The following is an 11,133-nucleotide window of genomic DNA, read 5'->3' as shown; positions in this document are numbered from 1 at the left end:
ATAATAATGCTCAATATCTAATGGTAACATTCTAATGTGCTACAGGTAAAATAAATGAACAATAAAGATTTACTAAAATAAAAAAAAATAAAAAATAAAATAAAACTTGGAAAAGTTAAAAAACAAAAACAAAAACAAAAAACAAAAAAACAAACCTTGAAACCCGGTATCAAATGGCCTCTTGTGATGAAGGTCCTTTGAGTCATCTGCTTCCAGAATAAGGTTTCATTCATATGGAATATTTGCTCTGGCAAGTAATTTTCCTCTACAATTAGCTTATCTATATTTTTCAAAAGTTATTTAGCTGCCTTCACATCAATAATTTGCCGACTCACTAGTCAGTTTCACATTGTTTAATGAATAAGGATTCTTGGAACATTTCAATCACCCAGAGCTGGCAGTAAATTAAACATTGTAGTCATGCAGTCTTACTCTCAACATAAACTTTTTTGCTTTGGCTGTGATTGTCATGATGCTGAGAGGGACATGCTTCTGTGTCTGGTCCTCAATCCAGGTCATTAAAACTTTCTCTATGTTGGATATAAGCCTTTTTCATTTTTTTAAAATTTATTGGGCTAACATTGGTTAATAAAATTATATAAGTTTCAAGTGTACAATTCTATAATACATCACCTGTGTATCGTACTGCATGTTTACCACCCAAAGTCAAACTCCTATGTCACTATATATTTGAACCCCCTTTTCCCTTTACTACCCCATCCCCCTTTCTCTTTGGTAACCCCATGCTATTATCTATATCTATAAGTTTTTTATTGTTTTGTTTATTTATTGCTTTCAGATTTATATTCCACAGAGTAGTGAAATCATATGGTTTTTAAATTTTTGTTAGTCCATTGCCTTCAAAGAAGCTGATCCTTTAACAGCTTCTGTCACTTTGTTCTTATTCTTCAAGATTGTAGCTGTGGTGGAATGGGACATGCCTGCCTGGCGAGCAAAATCACCACTTTAAATTTTATCTCCAGGCCAGTCACTCAAGGTGGCCTCTTACTGGCAACATTAGAAGTGGATTTTGTACATTTAGGGGTCAAGATGAACAACATGAGATTAAATCTATAACAAGAGAAGTCGATGCATTAGCAAACACAGTATACATGAGATGTATGAGGCTGCTGTCAGCATAACTGGACATGCTGTCTTACGGCAGAAATTTTTTATGTAAGTAGAAAGAGAGCATTCTAAAATAATGAATAAAAGGACACTATAGTACATACATAAACCAATAACATAATTGTTCATTTTCATTCTTAAATATTATGTCCCGTACATAATTGTATATGTTATACTTTTATATAAATGGCAGTGCAGTAGGTTTGTTTACACCAGCATCACTACAAACACATGAGTAATGCATTGTGTTATGACATCATGATGGCTATGACATCAATATGTAACAGAAAAATTTCAGCTCCATTATAATCTTGCAGAGCCACCATAGTATACTAGTATGTGTTTTGTCATTGATGGAAACATACTTATGCAGCACAGGATGGAAAGCTCATTCTCAGAATTATAGCCTGCAACAATTTGATATCAAGAGAGCTGACTGGAATGAAAAACAATGTCTACATATTCTCTTTCTGAATAAATGGTTATCTAAATATTTGAAAACATCTGAATTAGTTGCTTAAAGTTACAAGAAATCTATGTAAATATGGAGATAGAACCAGGAGAGCCACGGCCATTACATTAACTCACAAGCAAGCAATGGAATGCTCTCCTGCTGCTATGTGCTCCTACTGGGGCAGCTAGTGCTATGCTTGGTCAAACTCCTGTTTTGCCAAGGAGAGCAATGAGCATCACATTATTTAATTTCTCGTGTAATCTTCCTCAGATCCCTGTCAGATAAGCAACAGAACATGATGGTTAGCAGCTCAGGTATTAAGACTGAGCAGCTGTGTGTCCTCAGGCAAGTACCTTAACCTGGCAGTTTGCTCAGCTGTAAAATGAGGATATATAATAGTACCAACCTCACAGAGCTGTTCTGAGGACTAAGTGAGTTAGTATATGTGAGCCAATCAGAAGAGTGGCCAGTCAGTGATATGTGATTGAGAAATATTAGTCATTGTAGTGGTTATTATCATTTCCATTTTATCAACAAGGAAGTGGAGAATCATACTGGTTAGTTCATGAAGAGGGATGAGACATCAGACTTCACACCCAGTCTGAGTCCAAGACGTATGCTCCTGTTCCATATGAAATGCCCCTCTTAAATATCAATAAATAACATGGGGGGGAAATTAAATTCAGTCTTTTAAAAAACAACACACTAGGCTAAAATAATTAAAAATCCATGAAGGTATTACACTGATTTCAAGAAAAATTATTCAGTCTATTATAATGATTTGTAAACTCAAACTGTTTTAAATAAATTTATGTTTCAATGTTCAAGATGATAAAATGAGTTTATTACCATATTTTCTTAATTGGTATCTTAGTAGTATTTATTAGTCCCTTGTTATAATAAAATACCTACACTAAAAATTGGAATAGTTTGGCATTAATAATATGGAAAAAGCATATATATATAATTAGGGGCCCAGTGCACGAAGATTTGTGCACTGGGGATGGGTCCCTCAGCCCGACCTGCACCCTCTCCAACCTGGGAGCCCTCAGGGGAGCCCTCTCCAACCGGGAGTTTCTGTCTGTCTTTGCAATCATATGAGCGAATTGTCCGAGACCCCCATCCCAGTTTGTTGCTCACAGAATAATAGAGGCATTTTTTTTCCAAACACTTATTTTGCTCCTTCTGTGTGCCTGGCACTGGTCTGACCATTTAACAAAGAAAAATCAACCAAAAAAAAAAATGAGTTCACGTGTCACCTCTGACATGCGTGTCATAGGCTCCCCATCACAAATCTAGGAGATCTGTCTGCCACCAGAACTACGATTCTCAGAATTCCTGGTGCTCCCCACGCTCTTTGTTTTCCTTTCCTGCTCTGTCTCCATCCCGCAGCCTCCCACCTGCCAAGTCCTCCAAGCCGCCAACTCTCTCTCTGCTTTCTGTCTGGTCTGGTGGCTTGGGGAGCCAAGTTCCCCAAGCTGCTCCACTCTCTGCTGGCTGTCCTGCTCTGCTCTCCCCCAAGTGGCTTGGGGGGTGTGGCTCCTTCAGTCGCTGGGAGTGACTGAGGGAGCCACATCCCCCCCAAGCCTCCGACTCTCCTGCTCTGCTCTCCACCCAGCGGCTTGGGAGAGCAACCAAAGGAGCCATGTCCCTCCAAGCTGCCAGCTCTCCCACTCTGCTCTCCGCCCAACACCCATGTATGCAAATAAACCCACCAGCTTTGTCAGGTTAATTTGCATACTCACTCCTGATTGGCTGGTGAGTGTAGTGGAGGGAAAGTCAATTTACATGTTTCTCTTTTATTATATAGGATATATCCACAGTTTCATGCAGTACCATTTCACACCAGTTTCAGATGTATAGCAAAGTGGCCAGAAAACCATGTACTCTACAGAGTGGCCCCCTGCTCCCTGAAGCACCCACCTGCCCTATACCCAGTTTTCTAGATGTTATTGGCTATATTCCTCATGCTATAATCTGCATCTCCGTGGCTATTCTGTAATTGCTGATTTGTACTGCTTAATCCATTCAACTTTTTTTACCCAGCTCCACCCCCCGCCCCCTTGACCACTGTCAGTCTCTTCTCTGTATCATAAATTTGTTTCTATTTTATTAGATTCCACATATAAGTGAAATCATATGGTATTTGCCTTTCTCTAGCTTGCTTCACTTAGCATATTATCCTCTAAGTCCATCTATGCTGAAAAATAATATTCTTAATTCCCAAAATTCAGAGTAACTACTGCTAATATTGCAGAAAGTATCATTCATATACCTGGTATCACACTTCTTAATTACTTTCCCTAATTGTCCTTTCTCCAGGCATTAAATGTTCTACAGTATCATAGCTGTAATGAAATCACTGGATACGTACACTATAATGTATTTGACTAATCCTTATTCTTGGACTTGAAGATATTTCCTAAATATCCACTATTATTTTTTAAAAGTATTGGGTAAATACATGTAAGTAAATATTCTCAGGTATAATTTTTAGGAAAGGGAGTACTTTTTTAGGTTGTATATGCGTTTTTCCAAATTCTGTCTGAAAAGATTGTGCTGATTCATATTCTTACCAGAGTGTGTGAACCTAGATGTTTTATCACATCTTCACCAACATTAGGCATTAACTGTATCCCAGCTTTGCCAGTTTAACGAGTGTAGAAGATTAACTTGGTATCAAACTTTGCTTCTCAAGTAGGGTTTCAGCCCATGCTTTCCTGACACACAGGGTTTTACTGAGGAATTTCTCTATGTTAATCTCCATTTATTTCCCAGGTTTCTTTTATTGTGGGTGTATTGTGAGTCAATAATTACTTTTACTTTCCTTAATATTTTATCTTGTATATTTTTAGAAATTATAAAATTTTTCTTACATGTGATAATTCTCTTCAAATAATTTTAAGAATATGCATTCTCTATATTTGAAAAAGATTCCTTCAGCCGTTTACGTAGGAATCCGAGAGTGTGGCAAAAAGACTGTGAAAATTAAATATTTATATATTTATTTAATTTTATATATATTTATACAATACATCATATCCAGGAAGCCCAAAGAATTGATATTTTTAAAATTGCCTTTCTAATAAAGTTTAGAACAATTTAAATTTTGGTTTAAAGTTTTTGCAGATTTTTGAGTTATGCTTTTATTTTTTATTTTTTTTTTATTGTATAATTAGGAAATATGGCCTCTAAAATTCTGGTATTGTATACAAAAATAGAAGCCCAATGCACAAAATTTGTGCACTCTAGGGCGTCCCTCAGCCCAGTCTGTGCTCTCTCACAGTCCAGGAGCCCTGGGAGACTGTCAGTCAGACATCCTTAGCACTGCCATGGAGGCAGGAGAGGCTCCTTTCACCATCACTGCGCTCGCCAGCTGTGAGCCCTGCTTCTGACTGAGGGGTGCTCCCCTGTGGGAGCACACTGACAACCAGGGTACAGCTCCTGAGTTGAGCATATGCCCCCTGGTGGTCAGTGTGTGTCACAGCGACTGGTTGTTGTGCTGTTCGGTTGATTTGCATATTAGCCTTTTATTATATAGGATAAGCATTAAAGATCATTCACTTGTCTTCATTGCTCTTCTGCATTCCAAGTGTCTTCCTTTTTTTCTTCTCCCCCTTTCTTTAACTCTCTGTCCACCTCTGATCACCTCCACACACCTACATACATACATGCATACAAATGCACATGCATGCACATGCATGCATACAAACTTCCTAGGGTTTACTTATCTGAAAAAGATCTTGGTTGGTATTACCAGATAAAATACTGAACCCAGAACTTACATTTAAATCTCAGATACACAAATAAAGGTTTTTGTTGAGTTTGCCTCAGATATTGCACTAGACATACGAATACTAAAAAAGATTGTTAATCGGAAATTTAAGTTTCACTGGCCCATTCTTATTTTTATTTGCTAAATCTAGCAAACCCCAAACTGACCTTTGGTCCTAAAATGCAGTGGTGTAGTTGCTAAGAAGAAGATTGGGACAGAACGCCACTTTGGCCATGATTAAACACTGTCACTTGCAATAACATGTTTTGTTTTGCTTTTTTTTTACTGGGATGTGTCCTCCTACCTGCTCCCCAGAGCTCGGTGCACTGCTCCTGCAGCGTAGGGCACATTCCCATGAAGCAGTAGCCCTTCCCATCCTGGCAAGGGAAGCCATTGACTTGGAATCGATCAGCAGGGCAAATACCAGATTTACCATCACACATTTCCAGCAGGTCACACTCATCTTTTGCTGGTCTGCACACTGTACCAGCCGTTTTAAACTGCAGAGGGGTAGGGGATGGGGGGGAGAGACATTGAGAGAAGACTGTATTCCACCTGGCTTACCAAATATTTCAAATTAACACAAATAATATTTTCCCTTTGGCCTTTTATTGCCAAGATAGTTAGGGGCATCATTCTATTCCAGTTTACATTTACCTGGTATAAGCTAAAGCCATCTCCTATTATGTCAATTCCATTGATTTTGGCCAACACTCTGATTCTTTAAGCAATCAATATTTCTGGATTTGTAGTAGAAACATTATAGAAATATCAAGGAGAAAAGTACCAAAGAAAACCAAGCAATATCCTAGATGCAAAAAAGGAAGTTATTTCTGACTTTATTGAATGTATCGTTGTCAAGACTTTCAATCTGTAAATTCAGAGGATCTTCCATCTTAAGGGAGGTAAGCTTACAAGAACCAGTAAATTTGGAGTTTGCCATTTAGTGATCCTATTAATCTGCACATTTTCTGTTCTGAGCCTCCTTACCCTCAAAAGCAAAATGAGATACTAATACCTACTTCGAAGGGGTGTTGGAGGAAAAAATAGCCCATGTTTGTCAAGCCCTCAGGGAGGACTTGATAAGGGGCAGGTAGCATTATGTAGAGACAGGAAAATGCTGTTTTCCTTATTTCATTTAACACAACCCTTGAGATTTTAACATAAAAAAATAAAGGGTAGTCATCATGGTTAAGACAGAATAAAAGAATCTTACCTGGCACTTTTCACAGCATTCTCCTAACGCACATTGAAAACCTGCCTTGATTTTACATGTTTTAGCATCACAGCAGATGTTGGTGCATTCCTAAGGAATACCAAAAACAATTGCAAATGCCAAATTACTTGTTGGTCTCCTTCCAGCACAATTCGTAATACAATTTGTTCATTGCGCAGAACTCATTTTGGTATAGTCTGAAGATAATTTTCAGGGAAATAAAAAACAACAACAAAGCTTAACATTAGAAAAGCTGAGATTTTAGAACAACGAAGGGCTTGGTATTTTTCTGATCCTACTTATATATTTTTTAATTTGAATATCTTTTTTTAGTTCATCAAGCTTCCCATAGTAATACTGAAAATATGAGAGCAAACAAACACACAAAGGAAGGTTCATTAAAAAAATAACACATATAAATAAAGAACATAATTAATTCAACTGATCAGTTATGTATCCATTCAGCAGTAAATTTAATATCTAGAACATGTAACTGAAAGTCTAAAAATATAGTTCTTTCTTAAATTTCTTCATCCAATTCAACTCTACATAAAGCAGTATACTTTGTTTTGTTCTCCTTGCCTAGTTTTTTGAGAAATCGTGCCCCTTTCTCATTGTAGCAATTGAGTTTCCCCAAGACGAATGGGATATTCAGAATTACAATATTTAAGCTTAACATTCTTACCCAATTTCAAATATAAGTATCATCTGAGAAAGTTTGCTCTTTCTCACAGAATGAATAGATCTGAAATCCTACTTGAAGTTACTAAGAAGCTGGACCGCTGGGGTTTTGACATGTTACTTATATTAAGTCTTCGTAACAGGGGGGCAAGAGTTCTATGCAGAATCCCGGCTGCCTTCTGAACAAGATGGGATCAGGCCAGGCACTTATAACGGTAACAAGTCCTGAGTCACCAAGGGGTAAACTGTGCAGGGTGCTGTGGGACTGCTGAACAGCACACCTGAGTTCACACCGTGGCTCCTTCGTTTACCAGCCTGTTGACCTTGGGCAAGCTACCTCCACTCTCTGAGCACTGTCGCAGTTCTCTGTCTAAAGTGACTGCTCAAGAAGTCATAGGGCACGTGTCAGAGATGTACTGACAGAAAGGGAGGGATAAGGACACAAAGCCCGGCTGGTGAGTGGTATTAAAAAACCAGACATGGGGAAGAAATCCAAGAAGGTCTGTTAAGCAACGCGGGATTCGTTGTTAGAAAAGTGGCCTGGCAAGTATTTACAAGTGAATATACAAAAATCACAAGAAACATGAACTTTTATAGTGAACCACATTATATCATTTTTAAAAATATATCTCAAGAGTTTCATTTTATTTTAAAATTAAATGCATCACGGTGATGTTGGTTAATAAAATTACATAGATTTCAAGTGTACAAACACTATAGAGTTGTATAGTTTATCTTCTTGGCAATTTAAAAACAAACTAAACTTTTATATAAAGGACTCAGTTGTACCTCGGAAGTCCCACAATCACAGTCCTCTCCCATTTCTACCAATTGATTCCCACAGATTGCTTTGGATATGATATCTGTAGGTAACGGAACGTTAAAGAGGCACTTTGATAATTTATCTTCAAAAAAGTTGGCATAGCTGACAAGGCTGCAGGAACTGAAGTCTGTAGGTATATGGAAGCTGTGAAGATAAGGAAAGAGAAAAGAGAATGCAGTTAGGCTGAGGAGGCAGGGGACAAATATCAGACATTGGGAATGGTATACCCGAAACCTTCCCCAAAAGAGCAAATCAAAGTCACTGATCAACTACCAAGTCATTAGCTCATTTACATACTAAATTAGCCCACCTGAATGGACATAAACACCTCCAACTAAAGGAGCAAAATACGGAATCCGGGCTGCTGTTTAAAAAAACAAAAATGCACGAAATGTCCTATAATATTCTTTGAATGTTGTATCATGTGAACCAATTTTCTATTAAAACATATATTAACAAAAAAGAAAAATAAATAAATAAATAAATAAATAAATAAATAAACAAAAATGCAGCCCAGCCAGTGTCACTCAGTGGTTGGGCATCGACCAATGAACCAGGAGCTCAGGGTTCACTCTCCTGTCAGGGCACATGCACAGGTTGCGGGCCTAATCACTAGTGTGGGCCTGCAGGAGGGAGCCGATCAATGATTTTCTCTCATCATTGATGTTTCTCTCTTTCTCCCTCTCTGAAATCTATATATATTAAATGTACTAATATTTTGAAAAAATAGCATCATATATGTAGTTGGTAAGCAGCCATATGCTATTTCTCAGAATGGAGGCTAATCCTATATCGAGAAGCTAAGAAGGAAATGAAAAAGAGGAAATGATTTTGTAAAGGGGAGTCTGGAATTTTAAAAGATAAAATTGCTCTCAGTGGTTGGGCATCGACCGATGAACCAGGAGCTCAGGGTTCGCTCTCCTGTCCGGGCACATGCACAGGTTGTGGGCCTAATCACTAGTGTGCGGCCTGTAGGAGGCAGCCGATCAATGATTTTCTCTCATCACTGATGTTTCTCTCTTTCTCCCTCTCTGAAATCTATATATATTAAATGCACTAATATTTTGAAAAAATAGTATCAGATATGTAGTTGGGAAGCAGCCATATGCTATTTCACAGAATGGAGACTAATCCTATATCGAAAAGCTAAGAAGGAAATGAAAAAGAGGAAATGACTGTGTAAAGGGGAGTCTGGAATTTTAAAAGATAAAATTGCCTGGTAAGTTTGCCTAAGGCAAGGCAGAAATGAGTAATCCCCTTTTCACAGACTCTCTCTTCATCTTCCTGTAAGAACTTTCTTCTTTAGATTTTTCTCCTAGAACTTTTTCCTTACTGCCACCCAATCTAAACTTATTCAAAATTTGATAAATGCTAATGACTTCATAAAGATGAGGACAAAATGACAAATCACCCTAAGAGCAAAGAGAAAATATGTTTAGACTATGTGTTAGTTAATGAAAAATATTAGCATATAGGGGAGTGATAAAGTAGCTTGGTATAGATACACATTTGTGACGATGATGTTTAATCATTTAAAACCTTGACCAGGTTATGGAGATGACATAAAAGAGTAGCACACTCCAGAGAAAAATCAAAAAAACAGGGGGAAATAGCATCTTCCCAGGGAGCCTTACCTTAGTGCATTGTTCATCACACAGACTGTAGAAGGGCACTTGCAAACATGGGAGTCATGAAACATCCCAAAGTTATGGCCCATTTCATGGGCCATTGTCCCAGCAACTTTAAGCGCATTGTCACTGTGGTCCTAAGGGTGAGAACAAGAAACAGATCTAGTTTGTAAACTAAAGTATCACTCAGGGTATAATGAAATGTTTTTATTGTAGCCAGTGGAGAGGCTGATTTTAGCTTCAGCCTACTCACCCTACCCACCATCTGTCCTCTGTCCTTCTCCTCCCCTCCCCTCTCCTCCTCCTCCTCCTTCTCTTCCTCCTCCTCCCCTCCTCCTCTTCTTCTTCTTCTTCTTCTTCTTCTTCTTCTTCTTCTTCTTCTTCTTCTTCTTTAAATTATTAGTCCTCTGCTTGTTGTTCCTGAAACGAGGAGAAGTTTGGTGCTGATTTCTGTTAGCTGCTCCTTAGAACTTCTGTTTTAATCTTGTCGTCTCACTTTCCATTTCTTTTATACTTGGTTTTAAAATTCTGGGGCAACTGAGCTCTTCATTGAAATTCCGTTTTTAAAATGTCTCCAATTTGCACAGGAACACAAGGATTGGACAGTTGAGCATTGGAAAAAAGTCATGTGATCTGATGAATCACATTTCCAGTTGCATCATGCAGATGGCAGAGTGAGAATTTGTTGGAAACAGCATGAAAGCATGCACCCCATATGCATGAGTACAACCCTTCAAGCTGGTGGGGGCAGTGTTATGGTTTGGGACATGTTTTCCTGGCATGATTTGGGTCTTTTAATTAGTGCGGAACAACGTCTGAATAGCACAGCATACCTAAGTATCGTTGCTGATCAAATTCATCCTATCATGTTGATGGCATATCCCAATGGAGATGGCTTCTTCTAACAAGACAACATGCCATGCCATGGTGCTTGCATTGTGCAGGCGTGGTTTCAAGAACATGAGGGAGACTTTACCTTGCTTAGGTGGCCCCCACAATCACCAGATCTCAATCCAATTGAGCATTTGTGGGACGAAGTTAAAAGAGCCATCAGGCAGCTGGTTCCACAACCATCAAATCTCACAGAACTGGACAGTGCTATTCATCAGGCACGGTGTCAGGTTCCTCGCATCACCTTTCAACATCTCGTGGAGTCAATGCCAAGAAGAATCGCCGCAGAATTGAAGGCAAAAGGTGGCCCAACGGAGTAATGATGGGGTGGTCATAATAACCTGGCCACTCAGTGTATTTATCAATGTCATTATTATGAAGATTCCTTTGATCATTGTGATGGATGTAATAAATGAATAGGTTAATGACCTGTCTTCCCTTAGTTCAATATACATTAAGGCTGACTTTATGATTCAGTCAGGCAAACAATATGAACTATTTCCCATTCATCTACCTAGCTCAATGCATTAACATTAA

General features: G+C 38.4%; 1 protein-coding gene across 1 annotated transcript in view; it reads right to left on the bottom strand.

Annotated features, from left to right (window-relative positions):
- Positions 1-11,133, bottom strand: part of ADAM28 (ADAM metallopeptidase domain 28) — a 56,879-nt gene that overhangs the window by 16,434 nt on the left and 29,312 nt on the right. Inside the window, exons 11-14 of the mRNA XM_015569247.1 lie at positions 9,712-9,842; positions 8,044-8,221; positions 6,574-6,663; positions 5,662-5,857 (exon numbers count right to left, since the gene is read on the bottom strand). Of these exons, the coding sequence (XP_015424733.1) occupies positions 5,662-5,857; positions 6,574-6,663; positions 8,044-8,221; positions 9,712-9,842 (595 nt within the window). The remainder of the gene's footprint in view (positions 1-5,661; positions 5,858-6,573; positions 6,664-8,043; positions 8,222-9,711; positions 9,843-11,133) is intronic.

Source organism: Myotis davidii, unplaced genomic scaffold (assembly GCF_000327345.1).
Source record: "Myotis davidii unplaced genomic scaffold, ASM32734v1 scaffold1166, whole genome shotgun sequence".
Taxonomy (NCBI): Eukaryota; Metazoa; Chordata; class Mammalia; order Chiroptera; family Vespertilionidae; genus Myotis; species Myotis davidii.
The sequence above is the reverse complement of the archived record's forward strand: the minus strand, read 5'-3'. Positions and strand labels throughout refer to the sequence as shown.